General features: G+C 43.3%; 1 protein-coding gene across 3 annotated transcripts in view; it reads right to left on the bottom strand.

The window, feature by feature from the left end:
• Window positions 1-26,085, bottom strand: part of mRpL13 (mitochondrial ribosomal protein L13) — a 386,598-nt gene that overhangs the window by 93,764 nt on the left and 266,749 nt on the right. For all 3 annotated transcript variants that reach the window (XM_068373870.1, XM_068373869.1, XM_068373868.1), the window contains one exon: window positions 22,850-23,004. In XM_068373870.1, the coding sequence (XP_068229971.1) occupies window positions 22,850-23,004 (155 nt within the window). The remainder of the gene's footprint in view (window positions 1-22,849; window positions 23,005-26,085) is intronic.

Here is a 26,085-nt window from a genome sequence, read left to right as displayed (position 1 = left end):
ATTGCGAAGAGTGAAGACGATTTGTTGACCAAAGAAGAGGTGGAAGAAATGCAACGTGAATGTTTAGAAATATATAGGTTACCTGAATGTATTTTAAATGGTATTAGGGTGGAAGAATGGCCGTATGATTTGGAAGCGTATAAGACAGTTGTTAAAAGATTTATTGTTTGTAAGGATATTAGTGTTAAAGTTGCCTCGCCGAGTAGTCTGGGAATTTCCAATAGTGACAAGTATGAATTTGTAGTGGAAGGTATGGAAGCAGGTAATTTGGTTAAAACGAGTACTGTACGTATATATATGATGGTGTTATGAATATGCAGGAACCCCAGGTGTATGTAGGTTTGTTGTTGAGTGCTAGGAGGAAGAGAGTACTGTACGTGGTATACGTGAGGGCGATTGCATGGGATGTATGTATACACTGATCAATGTAGAGGATGAAAAGTATGTTAAATTTAGACAGGTAATGACTGGTAAGGTAAAGAACAATGACGATTGGGATTGCGATACGTTGAAAGAAAGAATTAAGTTATAATGAGACATATTAACAGAGACGACCATTGTATGTTTCAGGCCGTGATTCCTCCTTGGAGAGACTTACTCCTTTGGAGAGATTTTTTTGAATGAGAAATTGATTGTTGATGACCTGGCTTGTGATACGGGACTTGGAACTGACTGCTCTTTTGAATTTGGATATAATCAGTAACGACTTTGGCTGTTTGAAGAAATTTTCGATTGATGATGATGATGATATGACGATGATAACGATGACCCCAATAAGGGAGGCAGCTGTGGCCAATTGCCACACAGTGTAGTGTTACCCACAGAGCTGTGGTTGTTTGTCGTTAAAGACAGTTGGCAGCGTGTGGACGACTGTGTTGGTGTGCATAAAATGGATTTTGAGCGAAGCGAAAAATCTATTTTTGGGTGAGATAGCCATGTCGTCCTGATGGAAGTTCCTTTAAAAGTAGCTTCCTAGGGTATATTTGACTACAGTGATATTCCAAGAGAATTTTACCTTAAGGTACCCAGAATTCTAACTCCTGGAGCGAATATCCCTAACTTATCCTTATAGGGATATCGCACAATATCAGAGGACGTATTCTTGACATGCCACATAGCTATCTTCACCCTGAATAGTGTTAACGCTTTGAAAGGGAAAGTGGCAAGAAAACGAAGGGGAGCCGTTATTAAGGTACCTCTCCTCATTGTTTTGAGTCTCTATATGACGTCATCATCGGCGCCATGTTATTCCTTGTAGCGATAAGTGAGATGCTACAGATACAGTACTATTAGGAGGGGTCCTTTTAGCCCTTTTCATAAAAAAGGAATGGCGGGTCCATCAGGACGATATGGCTATCTCTACCAAAAATAGATTTTTCGCTTCGCTCAAAATCCGTTTTTTGGGCTCAGGCCATGTTGTCCTGATGGAAGTACAGTGGAACCTCTACATACGATTGTCTTTACATATGATTGTCTTAACATCCAAAGTAAAATTCCATAAAATTTTTGTCTCGACACCCGAAGTAATGCTCCAACATCCGATGTAGATCTTGTTTATGCCGGTAGATGGCAGCACGTAAGAGGGATGCCATTGAGCGTCGAGTGCTCTGTTCTCTGTTCTTGTGTGTATGGTGTGGTTGTCCTCTGTTTGGTCTGTTATTAACAGTGCTTATTTTCTTCCTTTTCTCACATTTCCCTTTTGATTTTACCTATAATCATGGTGCCTAAGAAGCTAAGTTTCAGTACAGGTAGTGGTGAGAAAAGGAAGAAGGCAATTCTTTCCATAGAAATGAAGCAAGAAATTATAGAAAAACATGAGAGCAGTGTGCATGTGAGTGATATGGCTAAACAATATGGCCGGAATAGGCCTATGATCTCGATGATCATCAAGCAGAAGGCAGCCATTAAAGCAGATAAACCATCGAAGGAGATCACCATTATTACAAGACACCGTAGCAATACTCTGGAAGTGATAGAATGCCTTTTGTTGATAGGGATAAAGGACAAAGAGATTGTTGGCAACGATAATTTGTGAGAAGGGCCAGCATAATGAACAGAAAGAAAGAAAAAAGTGAAGCAAAGAAAAACAAGATAGCATTAACAAGCTCTTTTAAAAAAGTTGTCTCTCTATTTCTGTTTCTCTCTAAACATAGCATTAACATGTTCTTTAAATAAAATCTCTCTCTCTCTCTCTCTCGTTCTTCTTCGCTGTTATAGTGTTAGAGACGTCTATTATTTTTTTTCCGAGAGAGAGAGAGAGAGAGAGAGAGAGAGAGAGAGAGAGAGAGAGAGAGAGAGAGAGAGAGAGAGAGAGAGAGATTAAACAAAAATGAGTTTAGAGTACATATGATTTTAAACAGCGTCAACGAGTTGAAAGACAATTAAATGTAACTAAGAAAGTAATAACAGCGAATCTGAATTCCTTTATTAACTAAAACAAATACAGTATTAATACAAACACACTCGTGTGCGTATACACAAACACACACACCGGTGTAGGAATTGCTACGCAGTAAGAGACAGACGGTCGGGGAGGAGGTAGAGATGGTGACTGCGATAACGTACCGTAACTCGTCACTGAAAGTGATGAAAATTAAAAATCAAAAGAAGAAAAAATGTAAAAAATATGAAATATAATAAAAAAAATAAATAAGCTACGTTAGATTCAAGTTTCCGTAGTGTAAGTTACGGTACGTTATCGCAGTAACCATCTCTACCTCCTCGCCGATCGTGTCTCCTCCTGCGTAGGAATTCGTACACCTTTGTGTGTATTTGTGCATACGCACACGAGTGTGTTTGTATCAATATTTGTTTTAGTTAATAAAGGAATTCAGATTCGCTGATATTGCTTTTTTAGTTACATTTAATTGTCTTTCAACTCATTGACGCTGTTAAAAATCATATGTACACAACACATTTTAGTTTAATCTCTCTCTCTCCGAAAAAAATTAATAGACGTCTCTAACACTAACAGTGAAGAAGAACAAAAGAGAGAGAGAGAGAGAGAGAGAGAGAGAGAGAGAGAGAGAGAGAGAGAGAGAGAGAGAGAGAGAGAGAGAGAGAGAGAGAGAGTATTTATTTAAAGAACATGTTAACACCATGTCTACCTTCTCGCCGATCGTCCATCTACTCCTGGCGTAGCAAATCCTACACCTGCGTTGGCCTGTCTCTAAAGTAAAGTGACAATGAAAACACATTTTTTATTTATCATTTCTTTATAATTATCTTTTTTACATCCTTCTTTCATATTATGCAATTATGTTATTGTTATGTGTAATTATATGTAGTAATTTATTAAGGAGTTATTATAGGTTTTTGGGCTGTGGAACGAATTTTACAAATAACAGTGTATTCTTATGGGAATATTTGCTCCAACATACGATTGTTTTAACATACGAAGCAGTTTCTGGAACGAATTAAGATCGTAAGTAGAGGTTCCACTATACCAGAGCATTAATGTATCTGTGAGTTTTTTATTTTGTGCCTTGTCCTCAAGACAGAATTTCCTTGGTCAATTTAGACCTAGAGACCTATGATGTTACCGTCATACATCATTACTTCTAATAATGAACCATGTTAGTGCTTCCTGCCCCCTACAGGGAAGAGTCATGCTAGACTCTGGAAAAGTCTCGAGAAATACACATTACATATGGATATCCTAGCAAACAAACCGGTATATTGGTCTCAACCAATACCTTCTAAAACAAAGCTTGTATTGAAAAACCACCAATGTGCATATGCAATACTGACACCTTACCCGGTATACAGAGTTTGACGTATGTACCGACAAAAGGTTTGTATCCATTTAGGAAAAAATATTTGTATCAGTCAGCATCACATTCAGAGTATACTGGCCTGTCGTATGTAAAGACTGGCCAGAGTCAAGGAGTGTTTGTCTACATGAAGGAACAATCTTTATAGATTTTCTTTTATTATCGTGCAATATCCAAAGGTTATAAAATAATGCTCACCATATCTTTATTAATTTTAACTTGGGGCGAATAAGACGTAAAATTCAATTAGAGCTTGTTTATTGACAGTCAATAAAATATATAGTTCAATCTGCATTTCAGAGAATAATATAAAATATGGATGAAATAAATTAAAGCATAAAGATAGCAGTAATACAAGAAATATTTGTTTCATCTGAAAAGGAAACGTATTAATGCCACTGAAAACGAAAATGTTAATAAATTTTCATTAATTTCTGTCATTACTGTCCATTCACACTTGCGTAGAAACGCATGGCTCACGTGTTATGCATTATGCTTACTTCACGTTTTGTATTTGGAACAGTCCGTAAGGACACCTTGGTGACCTTTCACTTAGCATGTTGTACCGTCAGGGGACAACACGCACACCCTTAACTTAATACAGTAGTCCTAATTACTGTAGTTTTCACTGTTCCTTGCAGAACTAAGTAACAGGTTTTAGAACACTGCCTGCTGCCACCACAAACCTCTAAGTTCCACTACTTATTTCGCGTAGTGTCTAAAGAACACTCTGGATGACTTCCAGCCAGTGTACGTGCCAAGACGTTCGAAATCCATGTTTTGGAAAAAATTCAGGGATGAGGCAATTTTTCTCGGATCGTGACCTGCGGGTGTACTGTCTGGATCCGCTCTGCGAATGAAGTAGGTGATCTTCACCCTTAGTTGTTTCAGAGACAAATTTGAACCTGAAGTTTCTCCCTTAAAAAGCTGTCCTCCCCTAAAGTTTGAAGTTCTACGAAGATAGACCTTTAGGCACTCTACTTGACATAGAGAGACATCTTCCTTCAGAGGGCAGATTCTCCAGGGACCCCACCTCTTGGTAGGTAGCTCATTTTTGGCAAGAAACATTAGGTCAGGGAAAAGATTCAGTTCTCCCCCTTTTACGAACTGAATATGACCCTCATCTCTCGAGAGGGCCACTATTTCGCTAAGTCTGGCACCTGAGGCTAGTGCAAATAAAAATATAACTTTTTGGGTCAACTCTTTCAGAGAGCAATCTCCGTTGTTCAGCAGTGATGCGAAGTGAAGAAACTAATCCAGAGACCATGAAATGGGTTTCGGAGGTGCTGCCGGCCTGAGTCTAGCGCAGGCCTTAGGAATCTTGTTGAAAATTTCATTAGAGAAGTCGACCTGGAAGGCATACAATAAGGGTCTCGTTAAGGCAGACTTACACGTGGATATCGTGTTGGCTGCTAAACCTTGTTCATGAAGGTGGATAAAGAAGGATAAACAGAAATCTGTTGAGATTTCTTTTGGTTTCTTCGCCTTGACAAAGGCAACCCATTTCTTCCACGATGACTCATATTGTCTTCTGGTAGATTTAGATTTATATTCCTCTAAAAATTTTATGCTGTCTTTCGAGATCTCGAATCTCTTCTTCACTGCTAAGGAGAGAAAATCATGAGATGAAGGTTTCGGGTTTTCTGTGATGAAGCGAAGACAGTCGACTTCTGCACTCGCTGAGTCAGAACTGGATCCGGCAACGGGACCAACGTCAGTCGCAGTTCTAACGCTAAAGGGAACCAGATGCTGTTTGGCCACTTGTGAGCCACTATCGCAGCTGTTCCCCTGAATGATCTCAGTTTGTTGAGGACTTTCAGTAAAAGGTTGGGTGGAAGGAACAGGTAAATACTGGACCATCTGTTCCAATCGAGGGACATTGCGTCCACTGCTTCTGCTAGAGGATCCTTGTATGGGGCCACATAACGAGGTACCTTCTTGTTGTTGCTCGTCGCGAAGAGGTCGATCTGCAGTTCCGGAACTTGACGTAATATGAAGGAGAACGATCCTGCGTCTAGGGACCATTCTGAGCCTATCGGTGTGAACCTGAATAGAGCGTCCGCCGTCACGTTGCGGAATCTTTGGAGGTGAACTGCTGATAAGTGCCATCTCTTCATTTCCACCAAGCGGAAGATGGCCAACATCACTTGGTTGATTTGAGGTGATCTCGAACCTTGACGATTCAGGCATCTCACTATCACCTCGCTGTCTAGGACCAGTCTTATGTGGGTCGAGTGGTGAGGAGATAATTTCTTCAGCGAAAGAAAGACTGCCATGAATATTGATATGGAAGGTCTTGAATAGATTGGACCAAGCCCCTTGGACTTTCCATTGGTGAGAGTGACCTCCCCAATGTTTCCTTTGAAATGTCTGTATGGATGATGACTGAGGGTGGAGGTGGTTGAAGAAGTATTGATTTCTTCAGGTGCTTGGCTTTCGACCATGGCTTGAGAAGTGATCGCAGTCGAGTCGGTAATGGTCTTTTCAGATCTCTTCGAGCGTTTGATGCGTAACTTCTCCAGACTCCTGTTGTATCCTTTAGCCGTGCTCGTAGCACTCGGTCTGTCACTGAAGCAAACTGCAGAGAGTCCAGCACTCTCTCCTGTTGGCGTCTTGATATCCGATCGGATTCCAGAAGTCTCTTGACAGATCCCGCTATCTCTTTCCTTTTCTTCAGCGGAATGGAAAGTCGGTGTGACTGTAAGTTCCAGTGGATTCCCAACCATTGAAACTTTTGAGCTGGAGATAGTCGAGACTTTTTGGTGTTGATCTTGAATCCCAGATGTTCCAGGAACTGGATCACTTTCTTGGAAGCCTGCATGCATTCTGTCTTGGATGCTTCCCACACCAGCCAATTGTCCAAGTAAGCCACTACTTGGAAACCTTTTAGGTGTAGTTAATGAACGCCTGCATTTGCAAGTTTCGTGAATATCCTTGGGGCTATGTTTAGTCTGAAGGGCATAGCTCTGAAGGCGTAGAGTCTTCCTTGTAGCTTGAAACCTAGGTAGGAGGAGAGTTGACGATTGACTGGGACATGCCAGTAGGCATGCGCCATGTCTATCGAGACAGTGTATGCCCGTTTGGGCAACAGGGTTCTTATGTGTTGAAGTGTTAACATCCTGAACTTGGAGTTTACTATGAACTTGTTGAGTGGAAACAAGTCCAGAATGACTGAGTTTGTCTGAGTCCTTCTTGGGAACACAAAACAGCCTCCCTTGGAACTTGATGGACTTTACTCTCCGTAATACTCTTTTCTTCAAGAGTTCCCGCACATATTCTTCCAGGACGGGGGTGGAGTATTGGAAGAATTGAGGGAATGATGGTGGAGCGTTGTTCCAGCCCATACCCAGTCCGTTCTTGATCAGGCTGTGGGCCCAGGGATCGAAGGTCCAACGATCCCGAAATGAGTACAGTCTCCCTCCTACAGAGAGCATCTCACTTTTGCTGTGGACCGGAGGACTTGCCTCCTTGACCGCGTCCTCCTCTGTTTCCTCTTCCTCTTGAGGGGCGTCTAGAGGAGCCTCTAGCTGATCCTCTAGCTTTCGGTCAAAAGGTAGTTGACTGCCTCTCAAAAGCCAGAGTAAAGGCTCACTGGCTGGGGTACCAACTGGTAGGTAGTTGGAGGTTGTGCCACCATCTGGGGCACTGCAGTCATAGGAAGTTGTTGCTGTCGTTGCTGTTGTCTATACTGTTTGGACGGGCGAGAGGGTAGCCTAGGCCTCTTCGTCTTCCTCTTAGGTTGGGGACCCTCATCCGGGGAAGACTTCCCTTTGAGTGATAAGCCCAACTTTTGGAGAAGGTTCCTGTTCCCCGTGGCAGCCTTATCTACTACTTCTTTGACCACTTAGCTCAGGAAGAGGTCCTTTCCCCAGATACTAGATGAAATCAGCTTCCTGGGTTCATGTCTCACCGCAGCCAAGGAGAACACGAACTCCCTACAAGCCCTTCTGCCCTTAATGAAGCTATAAATGTCCTTAGTCACAGTAGCCAAATGGGTTTTGGCCACTACCATAAACATGTCCGGGTTCTGGGGATTGCTTGCCATCGTCTCCAAGGTAGTCTGGAAGGACATAGATGCGGCAAGTCTTTCTTTTGTCTTTTGCTCCCTGCGCAAGAGAAATTCAGATAACTTTGGAAGGTCCTCACAGAACTGACGTCCGGCAATATCTGCTTCCAACTTCCCAACTGAGAAGATAAGATGGACGTCCTTCCAGTCACTCTGGTCCAGAGGCAAAGTCAGGGATAAGGGCCTACACTCATCTAGTGTAGGACAGTTTCCCTGCCTCAATAGCCTTTAAGGCTGCCTTGTACCCTTTCTCCATAAAGGGGAAGGCTCTGGTGGTGAAGCCACAAAGTAGGGGTGCTTCTTACTCAATGCTGGTACTTTTGAGTTTGTGAAGCCCCTCTCTTTCATAGAACTAGCCAGTAAAGCCTGTGCTTTAGTGTGGTCAAACACTATGACCTCTTTTGGCTCCCTTCTTTGAGACTTGTTTTTTCTTCAAACAGACATAACAGTCCGGGTACGACTCTAAGCTGGGCCAGAATTCTACCTCTTCAATGGGGACTGAGCCCGGCTTCTCTGAGGTGACGATCTTCTCGGTCGTCATCGGCATGTGCTCTGCATACTGCCACAGATTCACGTCTGAACATAAAGGAAGGTCCTTTACATTAAGCTTCTCCTGAGGCCCGCGTGATGCTGCAAGTCTACGCATCTCCAGCTTCATCGCAGCTTCTTTTTCGTCACTCTTCTTGTGCATCTGTTGGATTATTTCCATGATGGAAGACAGAGTCCTTCCCAAATCAGCTGGAAGAGCAGACGATGTCGAGGGAACTGGTTCTGGGGCAGGAACCTACAAGACCGACACCGGGTCGACCTCTTCCTCCTCGGTCTTGGGAGCCAGAGTCGACTCCTCCTCATGGCCTTCTGCGAGAAGGTCCTTCTCTGTGTCCTCTGACACTTCTGACATCCTGTCGTCAAGTTGGATGTCCTCCAATGCGTCCGAGACATCAGACTCTACTAGAATTTGGACGCAGGGGATCTCTGAGCGAGGCTGGGGGATAACTGCATCCGTAGATGCCCTGGGGAAAAGGTAGGCCCGCATCTTTTCACTTGGAAGGTAAGGCCCCGTGGTGTTCTTTTGAAAACCCCGGACCCATTTACGCAGCTTTTCCTTTGCTGCATCCCTTGACTCCGCCGACTTAGGGTTGTCAAACGCCTTAGTAACCAAGTTTGTACATATATTACATACCTGGGGGTCCCAATACTTAAGATCTCCCTTGGTGACTGCGCAGCAGGCCTGCTTCCTGCACAGCTCATGTCTGCTGAAGTTCTTGCTGCGGACGTTGCAAAACATACTACCGCACTTGGGCTGGTCCTCCTGTAAAGAGAGGAGATTCCAATGAGTATAAAGTGAAAAATCTCACAAAATTAAGTATAAAATTTATTATCTTTTTATATAGCTTAGGATATATAAGCTAGAAATGATAAAGGAAAGACTACATGTGCTTCCTGCCCAGCCAATTCCTGTGACCTCCCACAACATTAAAACTATGGTTAATTCTATTCTAGAAAACCTTTGGAACTTTCCTATCCTATAAGGATATATAAGTGTAACCTAACACTAGTTTCTAGATGTTTTAATATCGGGGATTCTGAATAATTTAAAGAAAGAACTCACTTTCTTTATAATGTACGGTCTCACAATAGGCTGTACATGACAACACTGTATGTTGGAAGAAATTTTGGGCTACCCTATAATCTATACTGTAGTTTTCTACTTGCAGTATGTTCTATATTGCATTTATACTGGCTACTGTGTAATCATAAACTGTAGTGCCGGCCGGCAGTGGCAGATCGCTGGTTGCTGAGTGCCGGCCGGCAAAAGGTAATATGTCGGCAGTCGGCTGCACCCCAGCTGCCAGCCACTAATCGTAGTAGCCGGCAGAATAGTTGGTGTCCAGTCAGCTCCCAACCGGCCGCAGGCTGATGGCAATCTATGCCGGCCGGCGAATAGTTATCAAACCAGAGGTCTGCAGCCCACCCGCCTGCCGGCCGCTAAGCCGGCATATTAGGACCCAGTGGTACTAGACAATAGCAAGAGAGAAAGCATGGATCTGAAGACTGTGAGAGGGCACTGCCTTACTACCTTCTATCCAGAATGAGGGTTCAAATGGAAGGGGAGAATGTAACATTCAAGCTTCCATCCATCCATAACATTGCCGGGCTCTACCAGCAGACATATGGATGGCAGACCAAGGAAGGTCTGAAGAACACTCAACAGTGAAGAGGCTTCTGCCGGCTGGCACATTCGTGCAGGCCGGTAGAAGCCTGAGCCAGTCCCACAACCTACCAGCTCTCGGGTCAATTGTAGGACGATGGCCAAGGGTTTGTGATGGCTAGGCCATCGATAAAGGACAGAGTGGGAGGGATGAGGGTCCTATAAGGTGTGGAAGGAACTGGCCCTAAAGTCTGTCCTACCTCACCTTACAAAACTCCGTTTCAGTATTAGGGCTATCCCAAGTGACTAAAGAATTTATTCCAAGCCTAGGGTAGTCTAATACAGTAAAGAGGTTGGCAGCATCTTCCCTGACCCTCCAAACAATAAAGGAACGGGGTTTTCGTGCTGTTGTCCCCTAAGCAGTGGAAGAATTCTATTCTTCGACTTAGGGTCTAACGGCACAGGACTAGTCTGCTAAGCCACAGGGAGAAGGAATCATATCGTACATAAACCTTCAGGTGTGGCCTAGGGAGGTCTAGCCTCCTATGTCAGCAGCCTAACCTAGCAAAAGAATTCTATTCACCCTGCTAGACAGCTACCGACCACAGACAAAATACTCTGAGGTTCTGACCAAATCCAAAAACCAGTCTCTCCAGTTACTGGACAAGGACAGAAACACCCTAGCCTGGTTTTACCCGAATACTATTTGAGGCAAAACTGACTAGGGTTAAGCCTAGGCTAACTGAGGGAAAAGGGATTACTCTTAGACCTCCAGAGGAGAAAAAGAACAATCGGGGATGTGTACGAAAGTATACTAAAGCCCCTAGGCTAGTAGCCTAGGCGCAGTGAGAATCGATAACCTAAATCACCGAAACACTCTCGTATACTACCTTTGGATGAGGAAAATTTATTCAGTAAATATCCGACATGTATAAATTAATGCCTAGAGCTTCAATAAAATTATCACTCCAGGAAAGTCTTATTATATCATGCATGAAAGTACTAACAGCAAAACGCCTAGGCTAAGAAGCCTAGCGTAAGCAAGGATTGGTTACCTAAATCGCCGAAACTGATGAATACTATCGGCATAATATAAAGAATTCCTAGCAGGAAGGCTAAATAGCTAAATTTATTAAAGCTAATAAACCGGGGAAGTCGTTCTGGCTAACTAAATGACTCGTGCATAGCGAACGACATCGCCCATGACGCATCCGGTTAGGCCACAGCTCGTTTACGTTAATTTAACCTTGATTCAAATAAAAACGGGCAAGAGCTTACATTTATACAAAGTAAAGATAATACTCAACTTTCCAGAGGCAGAAGAGGCTGGTGAAAGCATCATAGTGACGGGTAAATCCAAAAATAGCGAGAGAGCACAGGGGAAATCACCGAGCAATAGCGCTACGAGATAAGGAATAACATGGCGCCGATGATGACGTCATATACAGACTCAAAACAATGAGGAGAGGTACCTTAATAACGGCTCCCCTTCGTTTTCTTGCCACTTTCCCTCTCAAAGCGTTAACGCTATTCGGGGTGAAGATAGCTATGTGGCGTGTCAAGAATACGTCCTCTGATATTGTGCGATATCCCTATAAGGATAAGTTAGGGATATTCGCTCCAGGAGTTAGAATTCTGGGTACCTTAAGGTAAAATTCTCTGGGAATATCACTGTAGTCAAATATACCCTAGGAAGCTACTTTAAAGGAACTTCCATCAGGATGACATGGCCTGAGCCCAAAAAATATATATATAAACATACATATTTTGGTGTTGGTGTGCGATTTACTTTCAAGTTTTGTTAGGCTTTTATTTTGGTTTATTTGAATAGTGTTACAGTAATTTGTATTTTTTTTATCAAGTGATTGTTTTAGTTTGTAAGAAATATAGTTTTAAGGTTATGTTTTTTTTTTTTTTCTTTTTTAATTTTGTCTAAGAGTCTGGTTTTAGATACCATAAGGGGGAAGTTTGTTTTGTGGAGACAATTGTCAGTAGATGTGATTCAGGGTGTGGGGCTTGTTGTTGTTGTTGCAAAATCCCGCCACACCATCAGGATGACATGGCTGAGCCCAAAAAACGGATTTTGAAGCAAAGCGAAAAATCTATTTTTGGGTGAGATAACCATGTCGTCCTGATGGACCCGCCTTCCTTTTCTAAGAAAAGAAGTATACATACGTAACTATCCCCACCCGAAACTACTCTATCTGTAGCCATCCATGCTTAATTGCAACAAGGAATGGGTCGCCATGTTGGGCGCTGTAGTAGTACGGGAAGGGGATCCACCGGGTAACCTTGATGACGGCTACCCCTCATTTTCGCCAATCCTTCCCCCTCAGAGCGAAAACTCCATTCGGGGTGAAGATTGCCATGTGTCGTATCAAGAAATACGTCCCCTGATATTATGCGATATCCTTAAGAATTTTCTTAAAGGATACTTGTGCCAGGAGTTAGAATTCTGGAGACCTATGGTTAATTCTCTGGGAGTATCACTGTAGCTAAATATCCCTTAGAAAGCTCCTTAAAGGAACCCTCCTTCAGGACGACATGGCTATCTCACCCAAAAATAGATTTTTCACTTTGCTTCAAAATCCGTTTTAGCACAATGGCCACGAGCCTAAACGGTCAGAATACCGAGAAATCGCTTACAAGTGGACCAAAAAACTCAGCAAACTAGTATAACTGAGGAAAACATCCCTGAGATGAAAAAACCACTGTCAACGAGTCCGGTACTATACACCAAATCGACTTGGCGAGTCCGTCTTCAACTTAAAAGTTACCAACTCTAGGCTAGCCTAACCTAAACTGACACACACCCACAAAAATCATAAAATACAAAAATGCAAAGTAATGCAAACTTAAAATAGAGCCCAAACCATTGCAATGCTAAAAAATACTAGCTAACGTGAAACTTACACCATAAAACAAGGAAAATAAGGACGATCGGGTACGAAACCTGATGCCCAAGCTAGCTGGACTCGAAGCACTCAGGCTTCCTCAATTGTAAAAGCTAAATAATTTTCCCCGTAGGGATCCAAATCATTTACAGCTTAACCAAACTGCAAAGAGAGGTAGGTACTCAAACTAGACGAAGAAGAGGAAGTCATCATACGAAGAAAATCTTCAAAATAAGCTGATAAATAGCGCACAACAAACAATAGAAAAGTAGCATGAAGCTGCAAACAAAGGAATAAAGCCCCAGAGACGTATGGGAACACCAAAAGGTGATAGGATATGTAAAGGCTCATCACTTATTCTTCCCCTTAGTGGATTACACTAGGTAAAGTCTATTGGGGGTGCAGATATCTGTGGTTATCTTTAGATACGTCCCTGATTATACACGATATCTACGGATAGTCGTTCCGGGGGTTGGAACCCCGTGATACTTGACAGTAATTCTCTTGTAATATCCCTTGCAGAAATATTATACAGTAGGAAGCAGCTGAAGGGAACTTCCTTCAGGACGACATGGCTTGATTCCAAAAACATATTTGAAGAACAGCAACAACCTTACATTAGATCTTTCATATATAGCCTATAAGAACTTAAAAAATCAAGAGGAAGAGAAACAAAATAGAATAGTATGCTGGAGTGTACCCTAAAGCAGGGAAGAAGATAACTTGGTGGAATGGTAAGTGAATATTTTACATTGCAACATGAAGCAAAACCATTATTTTACCATCTGTTTACGTGTCTATGTATCTTAGATTCATGGAATAGGCTTAGATGTACACTTAGTCTGGTTGATGTACATGTAGTCTGGTTGGGTGACTAAAAGTTTAGTTTATAATTATAAAACTACATAGAATAATTTCTTGTGACATTGTCACTGTTAGATATATCCCTCCATTCGGGTTTTCGACATATTTTGACCAATGAATACTTTGAGTTTCACATTTTATCCATCAGCCATCAATTGTCATTCAAGTGAAGGGAGAGATCTACCAACATGCCAATATTGTTTTCAGCTGTGTCATTTCAGTCTTCAATTTGACGACACTAATTCTACCAGCAGGAGCCAGTGCCAGAGTTTCACATGGCATTATTTTGTGCTACAAGTAATATGAACCTTCATAGAGATCATTTCCAAGACTTCCCCATTGAAACTAACTAAATGCCACATGCAGGAATTCTTGGGAAAAATGTTATGACGATAGAATATGACAAATTCGTAGATAATTTGTATTTTTCCTAACTATACAAACCTTAGTTATTTAATAGGGGTATTACTTTCCGCGTAGCTGAAATGACGAGCCATTAATTTTTAACAAGGTATAACAACCCATACCGCTAGTTAGCGGGGGTAGGGGAGGGTAGCTTGCTACCGGCACCCCTCACACACCTGTGATTGAGCTCACTTTGCTTGGAGGTAGGAATTCAAGGGTGATAGGGCTGGCGGGTAAGTTTGCTTAAATAGCTAAGGTTTGTATAGTTAGGAAAAATACAAATTATATACGAATTTGTCATTTGTTCCGTAACTGGAATACAAACCACGCTATTTAATAGGGGTGACTCACCCATTAGGAAGGGTGGACGTCCCAGCCAATCTGGCTTTTGACTTTACCTGGGGGCTCCTTATCTGAGTGTATCAGTACTCAAAAAATAAGGAGTCCCTGCATGTTGCTAAAACCTTGCTACGCAAGGTCCGCAGCCTACGCAAGCTGTGTGTTGAGGTATGTAGAAGTGTGACTGTCCTGGTAAAGTTATTCCAAGTTCTTTAGACGGAAAAACTGTAACTAGGACTTTCCCAATACCACCTCATCAGGGTATGGGGACGCAACAATGTTAGTCTTAATACTAAGTACACAAGGGAGCATGGTTTACCTGCAGTGGTTTGAGGTCAGCTATGCAGAGAACCTAGGATGCTGCTTTCCCCAAGAGAGGGGAGAATGAAGAAAAGAATAAGGGCCAGTCAAACCTTTTCATTCACGCAGACTAAAACTGGGTAACAATGCCCTCAACCTTCTGCTACTTGTCCAATAAGGAGCTTGAGGTTTTACACCAGCTGTTGTGAAGCCAAAATAGGACCAATACAGAACGTATCGAGTCTCCTGTGGGACAGGTCTTGCCAGGTAGTGGGATGTGAATGTGGTCTGATAATTCCACACCCCAGCTTAAGGAACCTGCGTCACTGAGAAGTTTCTCTTGAATGCCAGGGATGTAGCTACGCCCCATACATCATGAGCTCTGGAGCGATGTGAAGAAGGAGGGTCTGGATTCAGTGCATGTTTTATGACCTTGCGAATCCACGCTGAGATGGTGTTCTTGGTGACCCTCCTCTTGGTCCTTCCTGTGCTGACGAATAGTGCAGGCACATGAAGACGGGCTGAAGCAGTTCTCTTAAGATACAGCCTCAAACTCCTCACTGGGTATAGTAAGAGATGGTCTGGGTCATCTGTTACAGTACGGAGACTAGAAATCCGGAAGGAGTTGAATCGTGGATCTTCTACTCCTGGGTTCTGAGTCTTAGCAATAAACTCAGGGACGAAGCTGAAAGTTACCTCTCCACATCCCCTTGAACGGGTGATGTCGTATAAGGGATCATGAAGTTCACTGACTCACTTGGCCGAGGCCAAAGCTAGCAGGAACACCGTCTTCCAAGTCAGGTGGCGATCGGTTGCCTGGCGTAGTGGATCATAGGGAGGTCTCTTAAGAGACCTGAGAACTCGAACCATGTTCCATGGGGGAGGTCTCACTTCTAACTGGGGGCAGGTAAGTTCATAACACCGTATAAGTAAGGAAAGTTCTAGCGATGAAGAAACGTTCATTCCTTTCAGTCTGAAGGCGAGGCTTAAGGTTGAGCGATAGCGTTTTACTGCCGAGACTGACGAGCATTTCTTCACGCAAATACACGAGGAACTCCGCTATTGCTGGAATAGTGGCATTGAGTGGAGAGATACCCATTCCACGACACCAACCACAACACTTTCCACTTTGCCTGGTAGACTGCTGCTGATGACTTACGCAGGTATCCAGATATCCTAGTCACAACTTGTTGCGAAAATCCTCTCTCAGAGAGGAGATGCTGGATAGTCTCCAGGCGTGAAGCTGTAGCGAAGCTACGGCTTTATGGAATATGTTGGCATGTGGTTGTTTGAGTAGATTGTGTCGTGGAGGGAGTTCTTTTGGGGGCTTTGTTAAGAGCTGCAGAAGTCAGGAAACCATTCTGCGTGATGTCATGGCGGAGCTATGAGGGTCATTGAAAGATTGACCGATGTTCTGGTCTTCTTGAGTACCCCTCCTTATCTAACAGAATGGGGGAAAGGCGTAAACGTCGATGTTGTCCCACCGTTGTTGGAAAGCATCTTGCCAGAGAGCCTTGGGGTCTGGGACTAGGGAACAATAGAGCGGGAGCCTGAAGTTCAGTTCAGGGCCGTTCTGAAGAGGTCCACAATCGGAAAACCCCACAAAGTTAGGACTTTGTTGGCTACTAGATGATCTAAAGACCACTTGGTACTTACTATCTGAGATGCTCTGCTCATGTTGTCGGCGAGCTCATTCCTATCTGCATCTCAGTATCTCTACTGCTAGATAGGATAGCTGCTGCGAAAAAGTACCTCCTTGCTTGTTGATGTAAGCCACTACTGTGGTGTAGTCGCTCATCACCACCACTGAGTGGCCCGCCAGGAACTGTTGGAATTGTTGAAGGCCAGAAAGATGGCCTTCATCTCTAGGAGATTTATGTGGAGGTACTTTTCTGACTCTGACCAGAGGCCTGAGGTCGTGCGGTGCAGTACGTGGGCCCCCAACCCTTTTTTTTGAAGCGTCTGAGAACAGCATCAAATCCCGGGAGAGGACGAGAAGGTCCACTCCCTTTAGTAAGTTCTCATCTGTCACCCACCACTGGAGGTCTGTCAGTTCCGTTGATCCCGTGGGGATCCAGATGTCCGGGGAATCGCGAGTTTGATTCCACCAGGACTTGAGTTGCAACTGGAGGGATCTCATCCTGAGGCGACCATTGGGAACTAGACGGACCAGCGATGAAAGGTGACCGAGGAGATGTAACCACGTTTGAGCTGGAAGTTCTTCTCGTCTGAGAAAGGGTCTTGCGACCTTTCTCAGCCTTGTTATCCAGTCGTCTGATGGGAACGCTTTGTGGAGATTGGTGTCTATGATCATGCCTAAGTATACTAGTCTCTGTGTAGGAAGCAGAGAAGACTTCTTGAGATTTACCATGATCCCCAGATTCTGGCAAAGTCTCAGAAGTTTGTCTCGGTGTTGAAGAAGGGTTGACACAGAGTCTGCTAGGATTAGCCAGTCGTCCAGATAACGGAGGAGACGGATGCCAATCCTGTGTGCCCAAGATGACACTAGGGCCAACACTCTGGTGAAAACTTGGGGTGCTGTGGAAAGACCAAATCACAGCACCTTGAACTGGTACTTTCTGTTGTCTAGGCTGAATCTTAAGTACTTCCTTAAATACGGATGGACTGGGATCTGGAAGTACGCGTCCTTTAGGTCTAGTGTAAACATGATGTCCTGAGGTCTTACTGCTAGTCTGACCGTGTCTGCCGTCTCCATGCTGAACAGAGTTTGTTTGGCAAACTTGTTCAGGGCTGAGAGGTCGATGACTGGTCTCCAGCCTCCAGACGCCTTTCTTACAAGAAGAGTCGACTGAAGAGGCCTGGGGACCAGTCAAGGACCTCTTGGAGAGCGCCCTTCTTCAACAGGGTCTGGACTTCTGCCCGAAGGGCCTACCCCCTTGCCGATCCCATGGCAAGGGAGTCTATTGACACTGGATTCCTGGTCAGGTGAGGTAGAGATGTTATGAACGGGACGTGATATCCTAGACGGATCACGGAGATTGTCCAGGAATCGGCCCAGAGTTGCTTCCACCTGTCTGAGCAACTTTGTAGGCATCCCCCCCACTGGTGGAGACGCAGGGGGAGTGCCTATCCTAGCGTTTGCTGCCTAGGCCGCTCCCTCTAGGATTCTTTCCTCCCTGGAGGACTTTTTGCCTTTCCTGTCCTTGACAGGAAAGGGCTTATTAGACACCACTGTCTTCGCTGCTGGTTTCGTCGTTACGGTCTTGGTTGGGCGGGACTGCTGAGGTGCTGGAGGTTTATAGGGCTTAGTTGTTAAAGTCCTATGGAGCAGGAAGTCTCCACCTCTCAGCAGCAAGTTCCACATCCTTAGGCTCAAACAGATGGGCCATTTAGGGAGGAATGTCTGAGCTTATTTATTTCAACGCTTGGGACCTGTTGGTGGAACCTCTCAGACACTGCATCTCGACGTTTCAAGATAGTGTTTGCCCACAATTTCGAAACTTGGTGGGGAAGAAACTCGATCGTGCGAGTGCCTGAGAAAAGAGGTCTCCATTACCTTCTTGGTACGCCCCTTGGAAAAATCCTCGGATTGTATCAGGATACCTAAGGTCCCTAACCATATGTCCAGCCACGAAGTAGCTTGCATCGCATACTTAGTGACCTTTTCTGGTTAAGGACTTCGGCCGCCGAGGAAGAGCCTTGCCGGCTGGAGTCTCTCTCACGAGGGACTGCCCTGGTTAGCTCTTCCAGAGAATGGTGAAGTGGGAGAGCTGAACTGAGTTCCTCCAGGATCTCAAAGTACCTCCTCTGCTGTACGCGAGGAGGTGGGAGGAGCTTGTTAGTAGAGCCAGCACGGTTGGAGGAGGCAAACTCGGAGAGCTGTTGGGTGATCTTGTTCCTGGTACTCTTCAACCCTTTGCCCTCTCGAGGTGGTATCTCTGGGTCGGAAAACCCATTGAGAACCCTCATTAGAGTCAGAACCTGACAGAATGCATGTTCTGATTCTTGTTGGTCTCCTGATGTTGGACTTGCAGCGAAGTCTCCTTCTATCCCCAAGAGCTCTTCTTGGGGGTGAGTCGCGGATATTCCTTGAGTGGCTGGCTGTCTCCATTCTAGCCCTGGTGGAGGACTTTGGCAGTGTCTTGGAGTCTTTGGACTCCTTCCGAGGAAGGAGGTAAGACTCCAACATCGAAGGCCTGAGTTTCATGTCCCTCCTGGTCACAGATTGAGGGGAACTCTCCGCGTGAAGGGAGGTTTCCTCCAATGGTGCGATGGAAGTGTCTCTCCTCGCGCAATTCCCTTGGTGACGGATGGTCTTCATCTGACAGGGAGGGAGAGTATCCCTGGGGAAAAACTGGAGGGACTAGCCTTGATGGTCTGCACGGAGTCGGCTTCACCCTCGGGGAAGTGACCGCGTCGGAAACTCCTCTTTTCCTCTTCAAAGGGGTAGAAGAAGCCATGGTTCCGTGTCTTGAGTCCAGAGCTAAAGGTTGCTCTGATAAGCGGTCGGACAAGACGGGCTTGAATGTCTGTATAACAGCTCTGACTAAAGCACTGAACCAAGGCTGCTGACTGACAGATGCACTGTCACATAGATCCCCTGAAGGGAAAGGGACCGAAGGCTCCATACGAGGAGTCACCGTTATAGGTGGGTTCGCCTTAGAAGGCAGTTTAGGGATCCTGAACCCCTCTGCTTGTGCCTTTTTCCCTTCTCCCATAGGGCGAGCTGAAATACAGTTGCGGGGAGGGGAATATGGCGATGGTGAGTTGCCAGGTGTAAATCCTGTGCCTGTACCTGTTCGTGCGCGTGCGGGAGAATATTTGCGCGCTCAGGAGAATACTGGTGCGCAGGCGGGCGCGTGGGAGTATTGGCGCGCGTGCACAGGTGAATGTTGGCGCACGGGCGCATGGTGGCGGGTGCGCATGTCTCTGTGCATGGGCGTGGGAGAAATTTGGCGCGCAGGTGAGAGCTGGCACGTAGGTGAGAGCTGCAGTGTTTGTGCGCCGGAGAATAATGGCGCGCAGGCATTTGTTGACGCGCAGGTGAGTGCTGGCGTGTGGGGGAGCGCTGGCGCGCGGGAGATAATTGGTGCAGAGGCTGGCGCATAGAAGAGTAAGGGCGCGCAGGAGTGTGTTGGCACGCAGGAGAGCGCTGGTGCGTAGGAGATCGTGGGCGCGTAGGCGCCGGAGAGCGCAAGCGCGCTGTAGTTCGCTGGCGCGTGGGCGACCCTGGGCGTGTGAGCGCAGGGTGTGCAGGTGAAAGTGGACGCGCGGGCGCGCAGGAGAACGTTGGCGCGCAGGTGCATGAATTTGCTGCCTTCTATGAGGGCGAGCAGGTGAAGGGGCACGCCGAAGCGCTGTAGAGTGACAAGCAATCTGACGAGCTGCTGGTGAGCGCTGAAGTCCTGTCGGTTGGCGAGCTGCAGGGCGACGCCGTGCAGCTGCGCACTTTGGTAGAGCTACAATATGCTCTACCGGTGACAGGAACGGTGATGGCAGGTCGGCAGGTCTGGAGGGTGGATGGTTGACGTGCCCTTTGTAAGGGAGACCATCCACCGAAGGGGATCGCGAACTATCAGCAGAGAGGTCCAGGACCGAAGTCACAAGACTTGTTGCAGGAGCAGTGACGATTGATAAATGAAGGTCAGAATGCAGCGGCGGCTCCTCTGCAGGGGACGGTTGCAACGACGATGAACCAAAGAGGCGCCTCTTTACCGCTGGTGAAGGGAGACCTCTAAGGCGAAGTGGAAGGCATGCTTTCTAACGAATGCGCCCTCTGGGGGCCGTTGGATCAGCAAGCTGACCATGCACCGCAGCAGTCCTTCGAAGAGGAGTCTCTATAAGTGAACTCCCCCTGAGGGAGAGAAACACTTGCAGAAGAAACAGACGTTGAACTTAGTTTTCCCCTCGAAGGATGTTCAAGAACGGGGGAATCTCAGTTGGCAGTAACTGCTGGAGAGTCTGGAGGGGCAGAGGCGTTGGATGATACCCCATGAGACACCTCTGACACAATAACGTCGACAAGGGTCAGAGGATCTACCTCTGACAGCAACGATGATTGCTTAACAGAAGCACCCATGCGGATGAACTGTAGCAAAGCTTCCTTGGAGGGGCAGACCCGTATGCCCCTAGGAAGACCATATCTGTAAGAAGGGTTAGTGACAAGGCCTTACCCGGGGGGAGAGGTGGGGCTGCTTCGCTAGGGGAAGCAACATCATCTCTTGAGAACCGGGGTTGGCCGACATTAATTTGGTCTACGCTACTACTCGACGGTCTCTTGTAAGAGACCATACGAGTAGGAGCTTCGGGAGACGTAAGAGGCGGCCTTGGGTTTTTCTTTCTTCAAAGGAACCTTCGAAGGATAAATATCCCCGCTTGGACTTCTTCTTTCGCCGTCGTGCAAACCTCTCCCAGTGGGAGGAAGACCACTCCCTACACTCATTACGCTTGTTTGCACTATCACACCGTTGACCTCTGAATAAAGAACAAAGGGTGTGAAGATCAGTCTCCACCGGCGACATAAATGTCCCACAAGGGCGGCCGGAGAGTTCAGGGCAGGTGCGCATGGTCGCAGAAGTCAACTTCACACACAGACACTAAGAGAAAAAGAAAAAGCAAAAGTCATTAATGGCTGCCAATATTCGGCAAGGATGAAGAGCAGCAACGTCCATTCACCATCTGAGCCGAAAGCAAAGTGAGCTCAATCACAGGTGTGTGAGGGGGGGGGGTTACAAGCTACCCTCCTCTAACCCCGCTAAGTAGCGGTAAGGGTAGTTAACCCTCGTTAAAAATAAATGGCTCGTCATTTCAGCTACAACAAAAGTAATACCCCTATTAAATAGCGTGGTTTGTATTCCTGTTATGGAACAAAGAGATGTTATATGATCAGAGTTAAGTTGAATGTTCTATTAGTTTGTATATTGCTTCAACCACGTAAGTACTTATATATTTTAATAGCAATGTCAATTATTCAAAAACTTTTAGTTGTGTATCCATGGTAAGCATATGCATAAATGAAAACATTTAATAATCGAGTTCATTGTCTTTTATATCTCTTGAGATAATAGACAGGAGAAAAATTCTGATGTGTAGTTGTGTTTTCCTTGTTACGTAGATTTGCTTTGTGTGATTCTCCAAGGATCAGGAATATATAGCATCCATGAGTGCTGTGATCATATGGGCTGAAATGAAGAAAGCGACCTGTTATAAAGTAGACATGAGGTAGTAGGTTGGCCAGGGCACCAGCCACCCGTTGAGATACTACCGCTAGAGAGTTATGGGGTCTTTTGACTGGCCAGACAGTACTACATTGGATCCTCCTCTCTGGTTACGGTTCATTTTCCCTTTGCCTACATACACACTGAATAGTCTGGCATATTCTTTACATATTCTCCTCTATCCTCATACACCTGACAACACAGATTACCAAACAATTCTTCATCACCCAAGGGGTTACTGCACTGTAATTGTTCAGTGCCACTTTCCTCTTGGTAAGGGTAGAAGAGACTCTTTAGCTATGGTAAGCAGCTCTTCTAGGAGAAGGACACTCCAAAATCAAACCACTGTTCTCTAGTCTTGGGTAGTGCCATAGCCTCTGTACCATGGCCTTTCACTGTCTTGGGTTAGAGTTCTCTTGCTTGAGGGTACACTCGAGCACACTCTCCTATCTTATTTCTCTTCCTCTTGTTTTGTTAAAGTTTATATAGTTTATATAGGAGATATTTATTGTTGTTACTCTTCTTAGAATATTTTATTTTCCTTTTTTCCTTTCCGCACTGAGCTATTTTCCCTGTTGGAGCCCCTGGGCTTATAGCATACTGCTTTTCCAACTAGGGTTGTAGCTTAGTAAGTAATAATAATAATAATAATAATAATAATAATAATGAGCTTCACCCTTTGTGCGAGATCAACCTAGTGGCGACTCAAATCTGCCAGTACCTCACTGGTTCACCTATTATACAAATATGAGGTGAAAACATTAAAAATAAGAGCAAAAATATATATATATGAGAGGTACTCAAATGCATTATGGGTCACTAAAGTTACAGAGGTCATGAGAGAAAAAATTAAAAAACTCAAGGAAAAAGTTACGTACCAAAGTAGGATCTTTCTGATGTAGCTCCCAAGCTAAAGTCCATGATGCACCCCCTGGGTAACCAGAATGATGGAAGTAAACACGCTTTTCCCATTCTATACCAGGCAGAGCAATATCTCTTGAATTCATAACAACTACATGATCTCCACAGTTACCTGAATAATAAGTTATTTTATAGACATCTTATTTATTCTTAACACAACAGCTCTAGGTATATAAGGTACAATATCACAAAATATTAATTGCAGAGACCAAAACACCTCAACTTTCGTTATTTGTATGGCTGCTCACACAATCATATACTTTTACCAAAGCAGGTCAAGATATGATCAGAACTAAACTTATATTCACAGCAAACATAAATTTTTAATGTAATTTGTATGTTTCCTACCTATAAAATCCTGAATCCTTTAATAGAAGTATGATTTCAGCTCAACTGAAACAGCAGATAAACTTTTTACAAGGTAGCAGTAGTTACTAAAAGGTGGAGGGTAAGCCACACCAATCTGATAATGGCTCTGCACTCACTTTTGACCTTATGTCCATGACTTGTGAGTTGGTTGAGCCAGGAAGTGTAACTTAAAGGATTAGGGTTTGTATAGTTAGGAAAATTACAAATTACTTCAAAATTTTATGATTTGTTCCTATGAGAAGACAAACCATCGTTCTTTAATAGGAGACTTATCATTAGGAAGAAGACCCTGTGAATCAAACTGACTGGCTAGCTTTCCTGGGAATTTTCAGGGCACTTGGTCTTGCATAGGAAACAGTAAGTGATGTACACGATGTCAAAGGTGTTAGGGTGGGCCTCTCCTAAGGGAGAGGTAGATGGTCATGGTAGAACCTACTATATATCTATAAGATGGATATGTTGTCAGAATGTATGGTCAGTATAAAATTGAGTTTGCATACATTCTATCTTCCCATGCATAAAGAAGGATGGGGAAAATACTTCTTAACAAAACTTATCTAAAAAGAAAAATTGCTCGATTATGAGGATATCCTGCAGCTGGCATCTAGTCCAGTACATATGAGCACGACTGCTGCCCCACAAGTAAGGGGATGAATGAACAGGGGAAGGCCAGTGATTCTAACTCTCATCCCAGGTTGTCCAAGGGGTGTTGGAAGGCGTCTTTGAGCAATGCCTACAGGTCTGGAACTAGGAAGCAGGATGCTAATAGTTTCCTGTTTAATCATATTGTGAACAGGTCAATTGACAATGATCACACAGAATAAGAAGCTTTTCCTCTACACGAGAACATAAGAGACCACTACGAGCCTATATCCTACCTCTGGCGGCTGAGCATGTCTCCAGGACGTTCCCAATACCAACTCGTCAGGGTATGGGGGATGCGACAGTATTAACTTAACACTGGGAACACAAGGGAGCATGGTTTACCTGCAGAGGTTGAGGTCAGCTATGCAGAGACCAGGATGCTGCTTTCCCCAAGAGAAGGCAGGATGAAGAAAGAAGTAAGGGCCAGACTTAAGGGTACCTGACACTTGCACGCATTTGGGGCATGCATTGATGAGCGAACTCGCGTGAACGAGTCGTGAAATTGTCGTGAACAGTGCGGGAACGATGCGTGGCATGCGTGCCATGCTTGCCCAGAACTTTGAAATGTTTAAAGTTTGTGGCACGCATTGGCACGCCAAAAATAGTCGTGAACGATGCGCGAACTGGCGTGAACTGGAGTGAACGATGCGTGAACTGGCGTGAACTGGAGTGAACGATGCGGGAAGTGGCGTGAACTTTATAATGATGAGAAACAAAGAGGAAACGAAAAAATTAATGAAAAGAAAAGAAAAATAAACCTAATAAATTTTTATATTTGCTATTTTAATGTGAAAAAAAAATGATATCTTATTTCAAACTATTTCTATAACTTTATAATGAAGAGAAACAAAAAGAAAACGAAAAAATTAATGAAAAGGAAAGACAAATAAAGCTAATAAATTTTTATATTTGCTGTTTTAATGTGAAAAAAAAATATCTTATTTCAAACTATTTCTATAATTTTATAATGAAGAGAAACAAAAAGGAAACAAAAAAATTAATGAAAAGGAAAGAAAAATAAACCTAATAAATTTTTATATTTGCTATTTTAATGTGAAAAAAAAATGATATCTTATTTCAAACTATTTCTATAACTTTATAATGAAGAGAAACAAAAAGGAAACAAAAAAATTAATGAAAAAGAAAGAAAAATAAACCTAATAAATTTTTATATTTGCTGTTTTAATGTGAAAAAAATAATATCTTATTTCAATCTATTTCTATAACTTTATAATGAAGAGAAACAAAAAGGAAACGAAAAAATTAATGAAAAGGAAAGAAAAATAAACCTAATAAATTTTTATATTTGCTGCTTTAATGTGAAAAAAAAATGATATCTTATTTCAAACTATTTCTATAACTTTATAATGAAGATAAATAAAAAGGAAACGAAAAAATTAATGAAAAGGAAAGAAAAATAAACCTAATAAATTTTTATATTTGCTGTTTTAATGTGAAAAAAAATGATATCTTATTTCAAACTATTTCTATAACTTTATAATGAAGAGAAACAAAAAGGAAACGAAAAAATTAATGAAAAGGAAAGAAAAATAAACCTAATAAATTTTTATATTTGCTGTTTTAATGTGAAAAAAATGATATCTTATTTCAAACTATTTCTATAACTTTATAATGAAGAGAAACAAAAAAATTAATGAAAAGGAAAGAAAAATAAACCTAATAAATTTTTATATTTGCTGTAATGTGAAAAAAAAGGATATCTTATTTCAAACTATTTCTATAACTTTATAATGAAGATAAATAAAAAGGAAACGAAAAAAATTAATGAAAAGGAAAGAAAAATAAACCTAATAAATTTTTATATTTGCTGTTTTAATGTGAAAAAAAAATGATATCTTATTTCAAACTATTTCTATAACTTTATAATGAAGATAAATAAAAAGGAAACGAAAAAAATTAATGAAAAGGAAAGAAAAATAAACCTAATAAATTTTCATATTTGCTGTTTTAATGTGAAAAAAATTATCTTATTTCAAACTATTTCTATAACTTTATAATGAAGAGAAACAAAAAGTAAACAAAAAAATTAATGAAAAGGAAAGAAAAATAACCCTAATAAATTTTTATATTTGCTGTTTTAATGTGAAAAAAAAATGATATCTTATTTCAAACTATTTCTATAATTTTATAATGAAGAGAAACAAAAAGGAAACGAAAA

The sequence above is a fragment of the Palaemon carinicauda genome, chromosome 5, assembly GCF_036898095.1.
Source record: "Palaemon carinicauda isolate YSFRI2023 chromosome 5, ASM3689809v2, whole genome shotgun sequence".
NCBI lineage: Eukaryota > Metazoa > Arthropoda > Malacostraca > Decapoda > Palaemonidae > Palaemon > Palaemon carinicauda.
The sequence above is the reverse complement of the archived record's forward strand: the minus strand, read 5'-3'. Positions and strand labels throughout refer to the sequence as shown.